We start from the raw sequence: 22326 nt of genomic DNA on the forward strand, positions 1-22326 counted from the left end.
TGACATAGCTTTTTGTTGGTGATTTGAGGTCTAGTTCATGTATTGCTTTCAAAAGTGTCAGATGTCCCCCTGCCTCAACTTGACAGTAATGGTCCACTGAAGAAGTTAGATGCTACAAAGTTGTGGTAAAATGAATAGTGTGAAAATGAACATCACAGTCCCTCTGAGCCAAGGCTGACAGTATCAGCCAGAGAGAACTCAGAAGATAATGAAAATCAATGGATCAAAAAGGGTTATAAATGCCCCCTAACCCATAGCAGACCACATATTCAAGGTCTCTCCTAGCCCCCAATCCAGCTATCCATTTTCTCTCTTTAGTGCTGCCTCCTTAATGAAAACAAGCTTTCCAATGAGAATGTTTTTGATCACAAAAGGGAACCCACTGCCCTGGGTTTTCTAACACTCCCACCCTCCAATTTAATTAAGGAAACATCCCCTCAATAAAGCTACCCTATTAATCACTCCAAAATGGCTTGAAAACTTATTTAATGTCACTGCCTAATCATTTTTATTAAATGTCATTGCTTCGACATATATGAATTATGCTTTATAACTCCTTTCTGCCACCTTTCATTCATTCTTTCAATTTTTTTTCTTACCTAACTTTAATCACTGATTAGTATTGTCTCAGTCAAACTGAAACCTGTTAAAAATCTTAGTTTAAAAAGGCCAAGGTCTCCCACTGAAGCCAGGGCTATTTTCAGTTATCCTGTTCTATACTTGCCACTGGACCCAGATGGTTCTGGAAGAAAAAAGTAAGAAAAAAATAAAAATGAAAACAAAAATAAAAATAACTCCCCTCCCCCCCCAAAAAAAAGGAAAGGAAAAAGTGAGGCTGGTGACTATGTGACTTTCCCTCACTTAAATCTAATTCACTTTCATGTTATCACCTCCCTAATGTTATGATCCTCTTCAAGAATGAAGGACAAACAAGAACTGATAGAAAATAAGTCTATTATCTGTAAGGAACAGTATTTAGTATTTAGTACCAGATGGGTTAAGTGACTAGTTCAAAGTCACTAATCTGTCAAGATTCAAACCCAATTCTTTTAATATCACTTTTAGTATTTTACTTCTGAACCTCTGAACTTTGTTGAACTATAATGAAAAGCTGGACATGACTGAAAGACTTAAGAACAGCAAAAGTACCTTGCCTCATTTTTAGAGATGTAGAAATGAGGGCTTGAAAGAATTGTGACTTGATCAGGATCACACAGGTTGTTAGTTTAAGTCAGTCTTCTTGTCACTCACATGTCATAATTAAATTTACCCTCAAACTTCCTTAAATCTTGATGATCATTAAATGCTAGGAAGACCAATAATAATTTATCAGACCCTGTTGGTGGAAATCCATCTATTTACCAGTTGATTGACCTTTTCTTTGTTCACTTTTGACATTTAGTGTTATAATGTAGAATGTTGAATTGGGAGATTAGGAAGACCTTAATTCAAATCCTGTCTCTGGGCAAGTTACTTAATCCTAAAATACAGTTTCCTCCTCTGTAAAATGGAAATAATGACAGCATCTACTTCACAGCATTGATATGAACACAAAATAAGATTATTTAGAGAGCATTTTGAAAAACCTTGAAGCACTGAATAAATAATGTTTATGATTGATGATGATAGTTGTCCTTGCTTTCTCTGAGAACCCAGAAAGACATGTGAATATTCCATATCAAATGAAATACAGCTATTACAAAAAGGGAAAGGGGAAGGGAAGGAAGGGCACAAACATTTATTGAGCATCTACTATGTATAGGACACTGAGCTAACTGCTTTGCAAATATCTAATTTGATCATCACCACAACTCTATGAGGTAGACGCCTATTATTATCCCCACTTTATGCTTGAGGAAATGCAAATAGATGGATTAATTGGCTTTTCTCCTGTTATAGCAAGTGTCGAAGGTTAAATTTGAACACAGGTCAGATCCAGCACTCTATCTGCTGCTCTATCTCAAATTTTTTTTTTTTTTTTTTTTAAGAAATCCTCTCTAGCCAAGGAATGATGAATTGCAGAAATGATATGGATCCAAGATAACTATCATTATTCTGCCAGCTGGCTTCCATCAAGAGCACCCTCTCTATTTTCTTCATTCTACTCAGTAATTGTTCTTCACCCTACTTACTTATTGTTCTTCGACCTATTCACTAATTGTCCTTTATCCTACTCACTAATTGAGATAATGGTGGTGTCTGGGATTTAACCATGTTGCTTCATTGCTTCAAAAATCTCCACCATTATTCACACACACACACACACACACACACACACACACACACACACACACACACCCCTCTCTCAATAAATTCCAGTGGCTTCTTATTTCCTCCGAAATCAAATCAAATCCTCTGTTTGACACTGAAGACCCTTTACAATCTGTCCTATTTCCAGACCTTTTTATACTTTACTCCTCTTCATATTTTCTGGTACCCACTTACAGTGGCTTTCTTTTTCCTTTAATACAACACTATCTCTCAATTCCATATTCTTTTCACTAGCTATATCCTATGCCTACAATGCACTCTCTTATCTCTCCCTCCTGGATTCCTTGCCTTCCATCCAAAAATCAGCTGAAATCCTACCTTCTAGAAGAGGTCTTTTCAGTTCCCACCCATATTTAGTGCTTTCCTCCGAATATATCTTCCATTTTCTAGGTAAATATCAAGTATTCACAAACTTATTTATATTTTGCCTCCTCCGTTAGAATGTAAGTTCTTTGAAGGCAGGGATTCTATTTTTACTTCTCTTTATCTCCCTAATGAGTAGCTGGATGACTGGCATAAAGTAAGTGCCCTCTGTGGCAGCAGATAGTCTCTTAACAGTTCCCATACTGCTTCACTTCTTGGATATTAGGATATTAATTTCTTCTTATTTCTTAAAATGAGTAAACTTCCTTCCATGACTATAATCCTCTTGAGTAAATTGTTAATCTTTCCCTTTTCCCCCTTAGCAAGTACTCTACAATTTGGATCTTAAAAAAAAGCCAGAGTAGATTACCATGCAATCTCACTCCCCAGTTCCTCTCCTCTCTACTTCTTCTCTCATCTTCCCCTCTTTTTATGCTTTACCTGACTTAGTTTTTCCCCTAATCATTATTTTAGGCTCCTGTGACTTGTGACTCAGGTACATACAAAAGAATAGGCTGGGAACAACTCAAAAGATATTAAATAGTAAACCAGTGCTGATGAAAATGATTTATCATTGCTGAAACCTGTTTTTGTGCCCAAGACTTTGGCAGCTCAAAATCATGATTCAACTCATAAGAGTTCCTAGGCATGTGCAAAATCAAAAAGGAAAATGTGCATTGACACAGGGAAGGAAAACCACCTAGAAGCAGCAAATTCTTCTATCTTAAGTCTTTACTACCTTAGAAGGCTCACCTGGCTCTCTCTAAGAGCAGTTTAGAGGATCAAATGTCACACAACCACAAAGTAGTCTTTCTCTTTCTAGTTCTTATGTATTGACTGCCTGTAATCTACGCATGGGAAAGAGACTACTGCCTGTCTAAGGTATATTGGCAACAATTGTAGCTTTTCTAGCCTTGAAGTTAAATTATCCATTTTCCTTAAATTTGAACTTATTGTGAATATGAATTTATATGTGAACTCCTTAGACAGTCTATTCTTCTGTCACCTTATTTGCTGTCTCTATAACTTTATGAACCAAGATGATCCTTCCTGGCTATTAGTCCCTACATGTAGGGCTCCCTCAATAAAATGTAAATTTCTTGAAGGCAAAAATCGTTTTTGCTTTCCTGTTTGGATTTCCAGTGTTTATCAAAGCATTTGGTACAGAGTAAGCTATGAAAATGCTTTTGGTTGTATTCATTCATTTATTAATTCATTCCTTCTTTCCTCCCTTTATTTCTTCCTTCATTCTAATCCTACTAAGCAAAACAGAAGTCAAAGAAGCACAAGGTTAACATGACTAAAAGAAAATCCACCACCTGGATAAATTATCTTCAGAACATTTGCTTTCCTGACTTTAATATGTATGATAAGGGCACCAATTTATTGAATGACTTCTTGTGATTTTTCAGTCTTTTTTTTTTTTTTTCCGGGGTTTTCTTGGAAAAAATACTGGAACAGTTTGTCACTTCCTTCTCCAGCTCATTATGCAGATAACAAATATGATGCAAACAGGGTTAAATGAATTGCCCAAGGTCACACAGCTCATACATATTTGAGGATGGATTTGACTCAGTTTTTCCTGACTCCAGACCCAATGCACTATCCATAGCTTTAGCACACTTCTATCTATCTAGCTGCCCTCTTGAATAGATGATGATTTTCATCTTAGTACTTGCATTTATAAAATTGTGGCAGTAAAACTCAATATTATAGAGATCATCAGTGAAGTTCATATGCCACTAATAAATTCATCTCCCAAATAAATTCATTAATTATGATTTTATTTACCCTTCTGTTACCAAGTTAATTGCTTATTTGTTAGAGTAAAGAAATGCAGCCTTGATTAAGGTCATTAATTGCCATTAGAAATTGAAATTCTTTAGATTTTCTCAGATGAGTTTGAATTTCTCATGTTTAGCATTCCAAATTATGAAACCAAGGTCAGTCAACCTTTTCGTGTGTTAACTACACCTAGGCACATAAAAGTTCACTTAATGAAATCATCAGTTTGGGGACTAGAAAACTAAAGAAAGACCCAATCCCTACATGTGCTAATTATTCTGCTCTATTTGTTAACAGTATGCATATATCATAAAGAGATTAACATTTACACACAATTTCTTCAGCCTCATAAAAGGTTTGCTAGAGGAACAAAGAGCATGAATACTTGCTGAGAATAAGTGGATATGAGCAACCACATAAAATATGAGTTGTGTGCCCTTCAGCCCCCCCAAATTTGCTCTTTTTAAAAAAGGAAAAGAAATTCTAACATGCTTGGTGGTGGGGAGATGTAGAGCGGAGAAAGCTTGAACATTTTGTTTCTACATGAGTTACACTTTCCAACAAATACCTCAAAAAACCCTTTCTAAATACAAAACCTATTAGATTTTTGGATCTTAACAGAAAGGAGGGAAATATCCTTTAATATGGACAGTGTGTACCAACATAGACTTTTATTTAACCAGAGTTTTGTAGCTACTTCACATTGATTTTAAATATATATTGTGAATATATACATTTATATAACCACATAAATACATATGTGTTAACTGTTCAATTTACTTTAATTCAATCCATTCCAATTCAATTCAAACATCTCTTTGTATGTAGGTGTACATGAATATATGTATATATAACCTATGCATATATAGGTGTGTATATGTAATATATATATGTATATATACATATATATATATGTATATATAATTGTTTTGCTCATTGCTTGTCCTTCATTCTTGAAGAAAAATAAGATATCAAAGAAGTGATGACATGACATGCAAGTGAGTTGGATTTAAGTAAGGATGGGCTGTGCAATTTCACCAGCCCTACTTTCTCCTCCAGAATCATTTGATTCCAGTGACAATTGTGTGGAACAGGAACTTTAATCATTAATTTTAATCCATCTAACTGATTTCCATTGTCACACACAGATATCCCAACTCCTGAGACTGTCTTGATTAGCATATATTAAGACTGATTTACCTGTCTTACCTGGTTGTTCTTCACTAGGTCCCTCCTTGGCCCCTCCCTAGCTTTTTTCCAATTCCCCCCACCAATTCTTCCCCTTATTCCCTAGACCCTGCTCTTATTTCCCTTCTCCTCTCCCTCCCAATTTTAAAAGTTCCTGCAACAAGAAGCAAGTTGCTTAATCATATATGGATCAGCCTTGCTTAATCATATTTGGCTTAGTCCACGAGCTGGTTCACATAATAAACGATACCCTTTGTTCTGTGACAAATATCTTGTGAATTTTTCACATATATCGAACTTCTCTCCCCAAAATCATTTCTTAAACAAGATATGGATCAGCACGACTAGAGGTGAACCCATATACAATGTGCGACCTTGGCTTTTTTAAGTTAAGGTCTTTAACTCATCTCAGTTTGATTAAGACAGTGTCCATTCATTAAGTCTAAGTAAGAAGTGAAGCAGAGAAAAGAACCAATTACTACTTACTTTCATTCCAAGTCAATTGTTATGTTTTATGTTTATGTATATGCATATATACACATATATATTCATAATACATACTATATATATATATATACACATGCATATACACACATATATTTATACACATATACATAGCTTCAAGCATTTATAGATTTGAAGCCATCTTAGTTGTTCTTTTGGCACTGCCTTCTTTACTTAGTTTTACTTCCTTTAGATTTCTCAAATTTGTGGGAATTCTTGATTTTTATCCTTTCTTACAGCAGTCATAGAATGCACTGACTCCATTCTATTCCTGCGCTATAATGTCTAGCCACTGCCCAGTTGTTAGGCACATAGTTTGTTTCCAGCTTTTTGTTATCACAAATAATGTCACTATAAACATTTTTGTACAGATGGGCCTTTTCTCCTAGTGATAGGTTTTTACAGAAACTTTTAAAACAGATTTGAAACTTATCTGTCTTGAAAGAGATTTTTAGTCAAACTGTCTTCAGCTCTAGAGAAAAACTGATGAAGTGGAAAATATATTATTCCAAGGCCAGGTTTTTTTTTTTTTTTCCCTTCTCCTTCTGAGGAGCAGTCAGCACTGAATGCAGCATTCTTGCTGTACTCAGCAAATTTAGCTTAACAATCAAAACTATTTGATCCTGAAACTGGTCTTTCTCTATTCAGTACATTGTTGAGTAAGTATGATTACTAAGAAATAATAATAGGATTCTGCTGTTTTATATGACCTGTTTCTTCCAGAAAACTTTATTAAAACACTTTGGCTATTGCCTTATTATTCCTCCCAAAGTCTTTGATAGATGGGTCCATTAGTGCATTTTTGGTGGACTTGTGGTTTCATCAGTATAGGCGGACCCTTTTTCCAGTGCCGTCTTTCTCTACCCTCTCAATCTTTTAATTTTTTTTTCTCTACCCTCTCAATCTTTTAATTCAGTTCAGATCATTCCAATTCAAGTCAATAAATATTTTTTCAATGATCGTTCTATGGCAAGCACTGTGCTAGTTGCTGGGGATACAATGATCAACATGAAATGTTTTTTAAAAAAAAGCATTTATGAAGCAGTTACTGTATGCTAAGATGATGAAATATTCAGTCAGCATGCATTTATTAATTATGTGCTTAGCACAGAGAATACAAATGCAATCAGACAGCCCCCCCACATACACTTCCCACAGGTAGGTTATATTTTCATAGAAGAAGTCAGTCCATAAAAAGAAAAGGAAAATGGGGCAGGTAGCCTGCACTGAGAGTTGAGGAAAATGCTAGAGAAATCTGGAGTACAACCTGAGAGGAAGATGTAAACATGGGCTTTCCCAAGCACTCTTCTTTTTTATTTATTGGTACTTTATCTATCTATCTATCTATCTATCTATCTATCTATCTATCTATCCATTTATTTATTCATTTATTCATTCAATCATTCATTCATTCAACTTTGATTAATTGTTATTTAAAATTATTTTACTTATTATTATTTTAAAAATAATAGCCTCTTATTTTCAAAATATAAGCAAAGATAGTTTTCAAAATTCACCCTTGCAAAACCTTGTGTTCCAAATTTTTTCTCCCTTCCTTTCCCCATTCCCTACCCTTGACAGCAAGCAATCCAATATATGTCATATATGTACAATTCTTCTATACATATTTCTACATCAATCACTCTTCTTATAAAAATTCGTGGAGGGGCCACCCAGTGAGAGGAAGAAGCCTTAGGGGTGGTGGGTACTTTGAAGTATGAACTTCTAGGCTAAAGAGGTTTCTGGGTCAGTGGAGAAAGTCTAGAATACAGTATGGAGAAGAATGAAATGTGTATGTGAGTGTGTGTGTGTGTGTGTGTGTGTGTGTATAATGTGTGTGTGTTATACACTCACACACATATCTATGTTAAATCTCTTTCTATTTCTATATCTATCTTTATCACTACCATCTCTCTCTCTATTTCCATATATATAAATAGAAAATAAAAATAAATAAGTAAATATATGTACATAAATAAAGATGAATATATATAAAATGATTTATTAAATTATATATGTATGCATATACATATATACACACATACATACGCAGATACATACACAAACATATACAATTATGTGCACATGTGCATTTATACATATATGTATAATGTACAATAAATATACACACATATATTCTTATGTACATGTGCATACACATATATACAAACACATGCATGAATGCACATATACACGTGCATATACAAACACATACATGCACACACATACACATTCATATAGATGTGATGCATGCACGATGCACACATGCATGCTAATATAAACATACACATACATGCATGCATGTGTGTATGTATGTATGTATATGTAAAATAAACAAGTCAGGAATGGTTTTCCCCTAATGGGCTCAACTCAATATTCAGGGTCCCTGGTGAGTGCCTGTGGCAGGAGGGAAGGTAGGGATTGCCATGCAACCTGAGGGAGCGTCTGTGGGCTGCCATCACCTCCCTGTGTCCTTCTGCTTCCAGGGGCCCTGGAGGAGTGGTGCTGACGGGGGAGCGTGGCGAGAGAATGAAGAAGCCAACCGCCCAGGAGAAGCATGAGGTGGCAGTGCGGCGCTCGGTTTAAAGGGCTTCGGCTGGCCATCCCATGGGCGACGCTGCTGGTGCTAGGTCTTCCCGGCTGGATCTTTGCGTCCACTGCCATTGCTGCTGCTGCTGTGACCCCTGAGCAACATGCCTCTTTGGCTGGCCAGCCCCCTTTGGATTGGCTACTCACTGACCGGGGCCCATTTCACCGTGCACAGGAGTATGCAGACTTCATGGAACGGTACCGTCAAGGTTTCACCACCAGGTACAGGATTTACAGGTGAGAAATCTTTGTCCAGTAAGAACTTGGTATCACTGACTACTTCACATGGGCTGGGTCCCTCATTACCCAAGGTTCCTGTAGCAAAAACTGGTCTTGAATACTCCCAGAGTAAGCAGGGGAGGACAGAAGGCAGGGAGAATATACTCACTATATTTTTGTTGTTTTTTGTTTAAAAAAATACACACACACTGAAAAATAGGGGAAAAACCTGCTGATGTCTCCTGAGGAACTTGGCAAAAAGGTTTCTATTTATAGGTTATGCTACTTATAAACTGAAGACAAATCATGCGATATGGAGTCAGCGTGGAGTCAGCATGTAGCCCAGGATGCCGCGGGAGGTCAGAGTCAAATGCGGGGACCAGGTTTTAAGTAATGGGTTGGATCTTTTTATGAGTGGTAATCACTTACACATGCAAATAAGGAGAAGGGCAGCCCAACCTCCTGTTTCAGGGACCCAGCAGAGCTCTGCAGGGGGGGGGGGGTGCGGCAGAAGGGCACCTGTCCTTCTCCTGACCAAGTTCCTTTATCTGGCAGTGGGCAGTTTTATCCTCGACCACTCTTTTAGAGCAACAGAGCTGAAGGTCAAATATGAGACCTGCCTGGCTCTTCTTTTGATGTCAAGTGTTCCCAGAAGGACTGGATTCATGCGTGTCCACACCCAGGTTCTGACCCTATATGCCACAGCACCATTCAGGGTCCTTCAAAAATGCATCAACAGTGCACAGATCTTCCTTTGGACTTTTTTTTTTTTTTTTTTTTGGCTCTTCTCTGTCTCTTTTTCTCTCCCCCTCTTAACCTCTCTTCCTATCTCCCTTCTCCACTCCCCGTTCTTTCCCAAACTCTGTCTGTCTCTCTCTTTCTCTTTTTCTTTCTCTCTCCTTCTCTCATTACCTACCTTCTCTACTCCCCTGTCTGTCTGTCTCTTCTATGTTATTTCTCCTTCTTTCTGTCTCATTGTCTCTGTTCCTCCTTCTATCTCTCTGTCTCTCTTTCTATCTCTCTCCTCTTTCTGTCTGTCTCTGCCTGTCTTTGTCTTTTCTACTTTTCTGTGTCTCTCTCTGTCTCTCTTCCATCTCTGTCTTTCTCTTTCTTTCTCTCCCTTTTTCTCTATCTCTGTCTCTTTCTCTTTCTTCCTTTCTCTCTCTCTTCTTCCTTCCCTCTTTCTCTTTCTTCCTCCCTCCACAACTCCCTCATCTTATTCCCTTCCCTATCACTTCTCCCATTTATCTTGGCAGATTTTTGATGACCCTAAAACATCTGCAGGAATTGTGTTAGTTAACACAAGGGCTATAAGAGCTCAGAACAGAAGTATGTAGCAGGTGAATATTTCAAAGCAGAAAATGTTTTCAGTGGTGGCCAGATGCTCATTTTAGGGGCCGCTCCTCAGTGGTTAAGAATGCCCACTCTCATGCCACATAAAGAGAGAAGGCTAGATATTTTTGGCTGACACCCAACTAGGTCAGAGGTACAGAGAAACAAGTTTGCCAAGACCTCGGTATTTATAGTCCATATGAGTACCTGGCAAGGAACTCTGCTAAGCTCAGATCCCATCCAACCCACAATTTAGCATGCTACCTCACCCATAGTAGGTGATTAATAAATGCTTCTTTGTTCATTAAGTGATTGATGCAATCATGGGGAAGGAGATTTGCTCATTTGATAAATTTCAAAATCTCTATTCCCAGGTTGTTTTAGTCACATCTGACACTTCATGACCACATTTGGGGTTTTTTTGGCAAAGATACTGCAATGGTTTGTTATTTTCTTCTCCAGTTTATTTAACAGAAGAGGAAATTGAGATAAACTGGGTGACATGCTAGTATCTGGAGCCACATTTGAGCTTGGGGAGATGAGTCTTTCTGACTCTAGCCATTACATTCTATTTACTATACTACAAAAATGCTCTCTGTTCCTAGATTCCTATTCTTACTTTATATCCCCTCCTCCAAAAGGCTATATTGGATGGGAATAGAGATTAATAGAAATAGTTGATTCCTTATTTAAATTCTGCCCATTCTAAAAGTCAAAATTCCTTCAAAGAGCCTTCCTCTTTTATACAAGCAAAAGAGAATAAACAGATATCAAACAGGATGGCAAACATATCTCCTATATTCTGTTTGCTAGATACATGAAATTCTTGATTTTCTTCCCCAAATCCAAAAGATGTAATAGTGAACAATTCTCTGTTTTATACGACTCTTTCCTTAACTAAATGACTTACCATGTTCATCATAGAATTTCTTTCTATGAACCTCTTTGATTGCATTTTAAAATAAGCCATGATTTACCACATAATTCTCCACTCACATTCAACCTTTTAGAAACTCATTTACTGTGTAAAACAATTAGCAAAGCAAGAGCAAGAGTATATGATGGGAATTCCCATCCTGATTATTTGGTTCCCCTTTTCTCTTCAGTGGAACATCTTTCTTCTCTTTCTGCCCTGACCCACCCATCCATCTGTTCTGGCAATTCTCATGCCTAGTAGTCTGGTGATGTGGCAATGCCTAGAATTGACCTTGAGGAATGGTTCATAGTCACATCTAACACATGCTTTTGGATTATTTAAAGGGATAAGCTTTCTCAGTACCATATCAAACATCTGGGGATAGTCACTGTAAAATGAGATGTCTAGGAAACCTTGCTTTCTTCTTCTGAAAGAATACAGTATTCTGATATGAGGAGAAGCCTTTTGAAGGTGGAAAAGGTAATATTTATGTAGTATAGCTCTAATAGTATTTTGGGGAATTGAAGATTCCATCATAAAAGAAACCAGTGTGACTACTGGTAATCATTGAGGCTGTTTGAGTACTCTCCCAATAAAACAAACAAACAAAACAAAACCTATATGTTTTGAATTTGTTCCTACTTGTGTTTTTACCTAACATAGTCATTTAGATATTTGGCTCAATTCTGGAACTGCAAACTAGAAACCATTTCTAAAGAAACATTAAAATACTTTAGAATCACCCTTTAGTTTGTCTCCTTTCCCCCCAGAAAGTGTATTGTCAAATCTCATAAAGGAAAAAAAAATTAGACAGAGGAAAACATATCAGTTAGTACTATATGTCATGATGTTTGGATCTTGGTAGAACTAGCTATTCCATGGCAGATGAGCCTTTCATTTATTGAATTATAGAATTCCCAGCACCCCCCCACCCCAACATTTTTAAGAGGACATAATCAGATTGAATCAACATGGCCTGTATTAATTTCACACAACAGTTGGAGGAAAATAAAGCAATTCAACTGGACTGTGCAGTTGAAAAGCAGACACTTGATGACCACTCACACACAATATAAGAGCAGGCTAGCACTTGTGTCTCACTGATTGAACAAAACACTTGTTGTTCACTGAACTGTAGGAAGTTTCAAGAGTTTTGAAAACAAAGCCCCAAGTGCCCTGATTACTGTCTAGAGGCATAGTAGCTTAGCCTTTGGCTATTAATAGGGTCAAGATGTAGAAGGTAGTGGGAACTGGTGCTTACTATCCAATGTATTTATATTTTTACTTTTGAGCTTACTTAAGACTGGTAGAGTCAATGTACTATGGTTATCATGGAGTCCTGTTACATTCTAGGTACAAAGTATACTTAAAAGAAATTTATTGTAAAATTCCTGTTTAAATCCTATATTCTGGCATATCCTCCATGACGCCCTTCTCTTTTCTTCCCTCTCCTTCCTTTCCCTCCTTTACCTTTCCTTTTTCTTCTTCCTTTTCCTTCCCTCTGATTTATGTATGAAATTTTCAGTGGATAGAAATATACCTTTTCTCCCTTTCATCCCTCAAAAGGATAGTATAAAAAAATCCATTTGATCATGTCCAAATATAAACACATAAATGCATATACATATATGTGCATAGATATACAAAAATACTCCCACATATAAAAACACAATACATATGCATTGCCCACAAAAGGTTGCATTATGTGAGTCCATCCAGGCTAAGATTTAATGATTAATTCTACCTAATTCCCAGACTCAGCCCTCCATAAATGAGAAGCATCTTTGAAATGTTAGTTTCCTCTCTGGAACAGACTTGTCATTTGTCATAGCTTTGAGAAGCTACCAGAAGAAGCAAGAGAAGTGAGAATATATTAGGCTTCTCCACTCTTGTCCATTAAACTTGTTGTCTACTAAAAGGACTTGGCCCTCTTACAACATATGCTTCAAGGGCAGTTGACTTGATCCTGATGCACTGTCTCTATTTCCCAGGATAGTATGAAATTCACTTCCCTAGGGTGTGTACCTTGAGATCAACAGTCTTTTCAGTTGTGTTGATTTGGGGACTCTTCGCCCGATTTTCTTGCAAATTTTCCAATTTGTAGCTCCTGACCTTTCACAAGTTCTCCTAAATACCTTAAATCCAAGAGTTCAGCAGGTTTAAAAAGCATGAACTCAGTGCCTGGTTAGAAAATACAAAATGTAAGGACTCAGATCATGGTCTTATTTCCATTATCTGCCCCAGAACCTAGTAGGCTACTCTGCTCCTGTCAGAACCTCAAGACATTGGGAAGGAAGCCTTATAGGGCAGATAGAAAAACCAAGGTCTAGAGAATTAAAGTGGACTCTTCAAGGTCAGAGAAACACCTAGAATTGCAGCCAGAAATAGTGGCCAGGTCTCCCAACTTGCAGCCTGCTGCTCGTTACTCTAGTCCATGACACTTCCCTTCAAGTGGTAAGTGCATCTTCATCATAACACGCAACCTAATCAGGCACCTAAATTGAGCTGATGCAAATGTAAATATGGTTTCTCGAAACACTCTGGCAGTAATGTTCCATTCTCTCTTTGCTACAAATCAAAGTAATGAGCAGTCTTTTTTTTTTAATTTCTTTTTTTATTAAGGTTTTAATAGAGAGACAATCATGAGAAGGGGAAGAAATCCAGTCCACTATGATGAAACTCTTAAAACTAGGAAAGAATAAATTAAAATTTAGAGATGGGAAGAGGCTGAAATCATATAAAATGATAGATACAACCCTGTAGTTGAGAGAAATGCAAGGTTAGTGCTTAGTCAGTCCAAGGGATTGGTTCCAAGTCATTGCTGCCTCACTTTCTATCTTTTACCAAAAAAAAAATCATTTGTAGATGAGCTAGAGGTTTTCATGGGAAAAAAAGACAAAAACGGGAAAAAGCTCACAAAAATAGGACAGAACAATCCAGGTAAGCATGCAGTCTGGAAAAAGCAAACAAAAAGCATAGAAAGGAAGAACATGAGGAGGAAGGGGAACTGGTTTTGATTAAGGAAGTTTATTTTCGTTAAGGACATTTGGAATAAGAGCATAGGGAAAGATGTTAACATAGGGTTATAGATACAATGGCCAATTATTAAAGACCCCTGCTTCCCCCCTCCCCCACCATTCTATTTCCTTCTCCAATCTCTCTAGGACAGGGCTGATGGAAAATAGGATTAATTTTTATTCTCTGGGTATTGCTCCACCACCCAAATGCTCAGGCTTAGGTGAGGGATATAGATTCTTTGTTCAAATTGCTCAAGGCTGGGGGCTTAGGGGGAAGCAGTGTATGTGTTTGGGTGTCTGGGACAATCTTTCTATGCAAGAGTAACATGATGTTACTCACAGCCCATCAATAGAGTGAAATAACTCTCTTTGTAAAGTCCGCCTCTCCTTAACTGTTAACCAATCAAAGATCATTGGCACTCTCAAGGGCATGTAAGCTGTGAGCCCATTGCCATGATTATCTTTGGCATTCAAGAATACCACTGACCTTTTATTAAAAATACTAGTATTATTAATAAAATGACTAATTGCCAGAAAATTATGCTTCTCAAACTTCATAAAATATACAATTAAAAACTCCTTTTAGAAGTGAGGGGATAGAGATTAAAAGAGATGGCCTAAAATCACCCAGTCAGCATAATGGCTAATCTTGAATCAACATCCTTTGAATCAAAATCTTGCACTCCTGCTGTACCACATTGCCTTTTGGAAATCTTGACAGCAAGGCAAAGGTTTAGCAACACGAGGTGTATTCCGTAAAAAAGAAGAATGTCTAAAAATATACCAGGAAGCAAGGTAAGACATTACAGGGGGTCAGCTAGATGGCACAGTGGATGGAGAACCAATCAAGTCCAGAGACCTGAGTTCAAATATGCTCTCAGATACTTAACAATTAACTAGCTGTGTTAGACTAAGCAAGTCACTTAATCCCAACTGCCCTGTCAAAATAACAGTGATAATGATTTTTTAAGACATTACAAGAGTCTGGGTGGGAGTGGGAAGAGGAAAGGGCTAAGTCAAGGATTTGGTAATGTTGAATGCTAGGGAGCTAGAGAGGAGAAGGCTGCTGGGCAAAGGAGTCAAGAAAGCTTAAAGAGAAAGGAATTGGTCCCCAGTGGATTTCATCTAGTGAGGAGACTAGGAGACGATGCTGTAGACCTAAGAGAGAAGTTAGAGGTGGGTAGCTCGCTCTGGAAGGTGCTAATGCAGTAGCAGATGAAGTCATGGGAACAGATGAGATTACTGTGGAGAGAGTTTGAAGGCAGAAAGGCAAGAGAGCACAAAGAACCCAAGGAGTGCCCCTGGGAGTAGGAAAGATGAGGAAGCAGACAGGGAGATGGAAACCATCACAGAAGGAGGAAACTCACAGCTGATTTAAAATCTGGGCCACAACTCACCCACGAACAAATGCTTTCTGGGGATAAACAGCTTACCCTGAGAGAAAGGGACCATTTCCAATTAGAGATCACAATCCACATAAATATGAAAAGCCATTTAAATTTTCCAGAGTAAATCCCTGTGATTTCCTAGGTGTTCATCGTATCCATTGGGGGAAAGGAGACAGGGAGGGAGGGAGGGAGGAAGGGAGACAGACAGACACACAAAAAGGAAAGAAAAAGAGAAAGAGAGAGAGATAGCCCCAGAGAGAGAGAAAGAGACAGATACACAGAGAGAAGAGAAATAGAGAGAGAGAGAGAGAGAGAGAAAGGAGAGAAAGAAAGAGAGACAGAGACACAGACAAACATTAAAAAAAGATAACCAGAGATAGCTCCAGAAATGCAGGGAGGGGGAGGGTGGTGCAAGAGAGAGACAGAAACAGAGAGAGAGGGGAAGAGAGACAGAATCACAGAGACATTCATAAGAGTGGGAGGAGAATGCAGAGATAAAGACACAGAGAGCATTAGGGAAGGTGGAAGGGAGAGAAGGAGAGATTCAGAGACAGGGATAACAGAGAGTAAAACAGACATACACACAGAGAGAGGGAGACAGACACAGAGGAGAAAAAAGAGAGACAGACAGCCAGATTGACAGACAGAGACAGAGATACACACACACACACACACACACACACACACACACACACACACAGAAAAAGAGAGACACCCAGAGACAACTCCAGAGATGCATGGGGGTGCAAGAGAGAGAAAGAAACATAGAGGGGAAGAGGGAGTGGGACAGAATCACAGAGACAGAGGCAGGAGTTGGGGGAGAAAGACAGAGATAGAGACATAGAGTTAGGGAGGGAAGGAGAGAGACAGAGAAAGACACAGAGAAAGAGATAGAGGAGAGAGAGAGAGAGAGAGAGAGAGAGAGAGAGAGAGAGAGAGAGAGAGAGAGAGAGAGAGAGAGAGAGAGAGAGACGGGGAAAGGAAGGTCAGGCATTATTCTACTGTCTGTGAAGGATGGTGAGACAATTAGTTTGGTTACATGGGAGAAGAAAGGAAGAAGTTTAACTCATCTTGGGGCAGAATTATATGACTTTGAGACTAGTAAAGCTGCCCAGCTATGAGATATACATTGGCTTGTGCTCTGAGTTTGTGGCTTGGCAAAGGAGGCATTGATTACAACGGAAAGTAAGGAGCTATGTACAATGCTCAGGGGGATCTGGGAAGAACCAATAATGAGAAAACCCAGAAATCCCTTATTTAACTAAATTCCAGTGTATGGAGCATAGAGCTAAAAGCCTCCGTGACTTGTCAGAACACCTGACTGCTTCTATCTTGGTGAGTTTTCCATCAACGTCTACCTTAACTCCACTAGACACATTCATTGCTTTTATGGTAAAAAAAAAAAATAAAAAAAAAAGATTTAAATGAAAGCAATAACTGGAGGACACATGGTGATGTTTTCCTTCTAACCGGGAATCCAAATAGTCTTTCCTGAGGGTTCTGACAGTGAGATGGAAGAGAGGTGACAGGAAAATATATAGCACTTAGTACAACTATGACTTCAGTTCACTATTTAGCTAAGCATAAAAAGTCCCAGTTTACAACTACAATATTAAGAACCTATATTTATACTGTGGTTTACAGTTTGCAAAGGATTTTGCATAGATTGTCTCGATTGAGCCTTATGATAATCGTGGGAAGTGGGTATTTTGGATATTATTGTTTCCATTTTATATATGAGGAAACTAAATCTAATGAGCCTTATAGGTAGATTTTTAATGTAGATTTTCCTGACTCCATGTTCAAAGTTCAGTGTATGGTGTTCAATGTTCAATAGCCTGATGCTTCTTACATCTGTAATCTTCTTTGATATAGAGTAGAATTACATATGATATGAACCTATCAGGGACTATAAGGAACTCTTAATATACTCTAAATTCCTTGAGAGCAAGAAGAAATTTTCAATTTTGATCTTGTATGCCTAGAACTAGGCCTGACACATACTAGGTGATTAATAAATTGAATTTATTGAATTGAATTGAAAATTTAGTTATCAAAGTGCCCCAATGATACTTTATATATAAAGCAGCTTCAACTATAAGATAGAGCTTTATCACATTATCACATTTTATACAATATGGATTTTGAGAACAAGGTTATAGTGAGATTTGCATGATACTATTGCAATCTAGAATTATTTTTTTCTGACTATCTCTGAAAACATTAATAACAATAGCTAGCATTTATATAGCATTCCAAGCACTCTAAGTGCTTTACAAATATTATCTCATTGATCTTCACAACAATCTGGGAGGGTAGGTGCTATTATTTTACAGTTGAGGCAAATAGAGGTCAAATGACTTGCTAGAAAATGTTTGAGGCCAGATTTCAACTCAACATGAGTCTTCCTGACTCCAGAACTAGCACTCCATCCTCTAAGACACTTAACTATTATACAGTTTTAAAAAACTATTACAAATTTGGTGAGGCAGAGAATAGAGTGATTTTGAAGTCTGGAGAGAATAAAGTCAAAATAAGGTTGAAAGGGTCAGACATCACCCTTGACACCTATTGACTTGATAACCTTAGGCAAATCTTTTAACTTATCAGTGCTCCTAGACAATTCTTCAAGGCTGTACATTACAGGCAAGTTGTTGATCTGTCTCAGAGGAGAGAATTTCCACATGAGGAATTCCATAAATAAATGAAATAACATTTTCAGATCTCTATCTGGCAAAAAAATCTATAATACATGTAAGCACATAGCTCCCATGAATTGCTTTAAGACCCCACTTGTCACCTAATCACTAATACCTAAAAGCTTTAATACCATGCTGTTTTGATTTATATAATTTCCTTACAATCTGTCAAGAAGCATTTATTATGTACGTGCTATGTGCAGAGCTCCATACTAGCAAATGGGGATGGGTACAGAGTTGAAAAGGAATGGAAGACAGTGTCCCTTAGTCCTTCATGAGTTAAAAATCTAGTCAAGAAGACTCTCTCTCTCTCTCTTTATATATATATATATATATATATATATGTGTGTGTGTGTGTGTGTGTGTGTGTGTGTGTGTGTGTGTACGTATACAAGTAAATATATATAAATACATGCTTATAATATCTCTAGTCATCTTGATCTATATCTTGCCACTAGATTCAGATAGCTCTGGAGGATAAAGTGAGGCAGGTGACTTTGCACAGCCCTCCCTCCCTCAAATCCAATATATATGTATGTATGTGTGTGAGTGTGTGTGTGTGTGTGTGTATGTACACACATATTATAGGGATTAAATGAATACTTAAGTGTGTTTACACAGTTCTTTTCTATTGAAGTGGAAATCAACTCCTTGTTTCCATTCCCAGACTCCCTATATGATATAACTTATCTAACATGTCAGTATCAGAAAAGATCCATGACTTTCATCAGCAAGGCTGGTTTGGGACTTCCATCCTTCCAAACCCTCTCTATATTGCTGTGGTCACTCACCATATCTTGAATGTAATCTTTCTTCTCCTTTTCTTGTTAGAATTCTCAATTCTTTCAATAATAATAACTGGCCCTCATATAGCACTTCAGAGTTGGCGTTGTGATAAATATACATTATCTTATTTGTTGACCACAATGAGGTAAGAATGGCAGGTATCAGGATCTCTATTTTATAGAAAGGAAACAGCAGCTCAGTGATCTTGAGTGACATTCTTATGGGGTTACATAGCTGGGAGTCACAAGGTGTTGGACATGACTGAAATGACTGAGCAACAACAGCAGTAGCTGTTGAACAACAGCAATAACAAAAGTTCCAGAGGCGAAATTCCAGCTGAAGACTTTTCTAACTTTGAACCTAGCATGGTATTCATGACCCTGCATAGCCTCTCCATAATCTAAAAATTAATCCATGAAATTAAACTTAAAGGGAAAAATAAAACTGTCAATAAGGAGAGGGCTCCTCAAGATGGCGGAGAGATGAAGGAGGGAAAGATTTTATTTTCAGATGAGATTTGGTACAGAGATCAAAAGTCAGCCAGGCAGAGAGATATAGGATTAATTTTTGCTTCAAAAATAATTAATTTTATTCATGAATGAACTGCTACTGTGAGCAGTGTGTGTCTGGAGGGGCAGGAGCCTCTTTCCATGGCCCATGAAGACCATTACAAGGAATTGTTAGCTTCTTTACGCTTCAGATCAGGGTTTGCCAGTTAGTAACTCATTCATTTCTGCGTTGTTCATTCTCCATGTCACCTTTCGAAATATATGGTTCATTCTCCCATATACACTACTGCCACTTCTGCAACCTATTGTGAACCATTTCCTTATGGTGTTTCTTTCAACCTCAGTTGAAAATTAAAGGGAGAGGTAGCTAGGTAGCCTAGTGAATAGAGCGTGGATGTTGAAGTCAGGAGGACTTGACTTCATATGCAGACTCAGACACTTACTATCTGTATGACCCTGGGCAAGTAACAACCCCCAAGTACCTCCACCACAGGAGGAGGAGGAGGAGGAGGAGGAGGAGGAAGAGGAAGAGGAGAAATTAAAGGGAGAGCTGAGAAGGAAAGTAGATAGGCTCATTTCACTTCTGTACCCCTTTGTTGTGTCCACTTAGTTTTGAGAATCATTGATGACAAAACCCACCTTTTCATGAACTTAGGGATCACGAACAAATCCACCTAGGAAAACTTTTCCTGGGATGAGAGCATCATCAAATTTTAGAGTTGAAAAAAAAATAGTCTTAGAGTGATCTACTCCAGTGCCCTCATTTTATAGATGAGGAAACTGAGTCTCAAAGTGGTTAAAAAGTCAAATAGTAAGCATTTATTAAGCCCCTTCTATGTGCCAGGCCTTGGAATTACAAAGACTAAAATGAAGGAGAAAGCAAGTTCCTTGAGGGAAGGGACTATCATGGGGTAGAACATATACATATATACACACACACATGCATGCATACATACATACACATGTGTGTATATGTACATATAGGTATACACACATATATGTATGTATATATATATACATATACATACATACACACATATTCCTGATTCCAAATTCAGCACTTTCATATATCTACATATCTATGGATATATGTACATGATCTTAAATCATACCACAGACACCAATTCACTTAACCTCTATCTGTCATTTTCCTCTTTTGTACAGTAGACATAATAAAATAGCACATACAGTTCAAATAAGATAACATATAAAGTGACTTGTAAATTTTAAAGCATTATATAGATGCTAGTTTATTATTATTATTATTATTGTTATTATTACAATAAAATGAATACTAAGTAAAGGGCGTGAGTAAAGAAGCTGCAGCTTGAAACCTGCCCACTGGCCTGCCTTCCTAAAGAACAGTCACTGTGAACAAGAATGCTCACCAACCCCCACAGCTCAGCCCAGAGAGAGGTCCTGGCTAGCAATGAGACAAAGCAGCTTGTACCAGGGAGGTACTGAGCTCATTGTTGTGAAGTCAAGGCCCCTTGAGAATTACCATTTTTTTCTTCTTTTCACATCCACACTCCATTTTATGTTCCACAAGAGCCAGTGTTCCCTGTGGGATCTGCCGGTGACGAAGAAGGGACAGGAAGAAAGAACCTCAGGGAATGAGATCTCCTGGATCCACTGGGGCATAGAGACAGCTAATGATCATTTCACATAGGCGACAGTGTTGGTTTACTAGTAACTGGGGTAAACTTAAGAGGGTGAAACCACCCATGGGCACTGCTAGTTCTGTCTGTGGTTAAGTTCCAATCCTTAAGGAGATATTGGGGGAAGAAGGGGGAGAGGAGGAAGGAGGATGGATCACAGAGCTGGCAATTGTGTACACAGGCTTTTTTGTTTTGGAATCCCACTTCGAAAAAGTATTGCATTTGCCAACAGGGGATCAGGACTCAAGTCCCGACTGTTCCTTTTGTTTCCCATGAGACCTTGAACCTATCACTTTATTTCCTTAGGCCTCAGTTTCCTTTTCTGTAAAATGAGGAACTTTGGACTAATTAAACTCTAAGGGCCTCTCCATCCATTGTGATCTCCTGTATCCACAGGCCAGTTAGGCATCTTTGCTTGCCTTCCATAGGCATGAATACACCATTACCATGTTTTCTGATGGCTACAAATCCCAGGTGGGTGGGAAGGCTGAGATCAGAAGTCAAATAAACTTAATACAATGCAATAAACATTTATTGAGCACCTGCTATGGATACTGTATTGTGTTAGATGTTGGTGATATGGAATAAATTTCACCTTCATTGTGTTTATAATTTGATAGAGTTAATGGTGCTATGTAAATAATAATACTAAGGAGAATCTGATAAAATGCAAAGATGTCAGTAAAAGATTATTTTAAGATTTCATGTTCACCTAGGAATAGGATTGGCGGGAGAGAGATTTCAAAGAGAAGTTGGTCTGTGAATGAGGGAAGGACTTCATTGGGTAAGAGATGATTAGAGTATACAGATTTGGGGTATAAATAAAGGACTACAGATACATGGCTTGGAAAAGAGCAAGGGAAAAATTGACAAAAGTAAGTAATAGCCCTATTATGGAAATCTGTTATAAGTCAATATCTAAGTTACCTCGATGAGGTTTTATGGGTATTCTATTAGAGAATTCAAGAGGAGAAAGATCAGAGAATCTAGGAGATGAAAGTACACTTAATGATCATCCAATCCAACTTGTCACTGTAAGAACACTCTCTACAATGTGTCTTATTCGTAATTACCTAGTATATGCTCGAATACTTCCAGTGAT

General features: G+C 37.9%; 1 protein-coding gene across 1 annotated transcript in view; it reads left to right on the top strand.

The window, feature by feature from the left end:
• BRINP2 (BMP/retinoic acid inducible neural specific 2) overlaps nt 1-22326 on the top strand; it is a 157569-nt gene that overhangs the window by 65654 nt on the left and 69589 nt on the right. Inside the window, exon 2 of the mRNA XM_074308446.1 lies at nt 8598-8937. Coding sequence (XP_074164547.1) covers nt 8669-8937 — 269 coding nt within the window. The 5' untranslated portion in view covers nt 8598-8668. The remainder of the gene's footprint in view (nt 1-8597; nt 8938-22326) is intronic.

The sequence above is a fragment of the Sminthopsis crassicaudata genome, chromosome 4 (genome assembly GCF_048593235.1).
Source record: "Sminthopsis crassicaudata isolate SCR6 chromosome 4, ASM4859323v1, whole genome shotgun sequence".
In the NCBI taxonomy this organism is placed as follows: domain Eukaryota; kingdom Metazoa; phylum Chordata; class Mammalia; order Dasyuromorphia; family Dasyuridae; genus Sminthopsis; species Sminthopsis crassicaudata.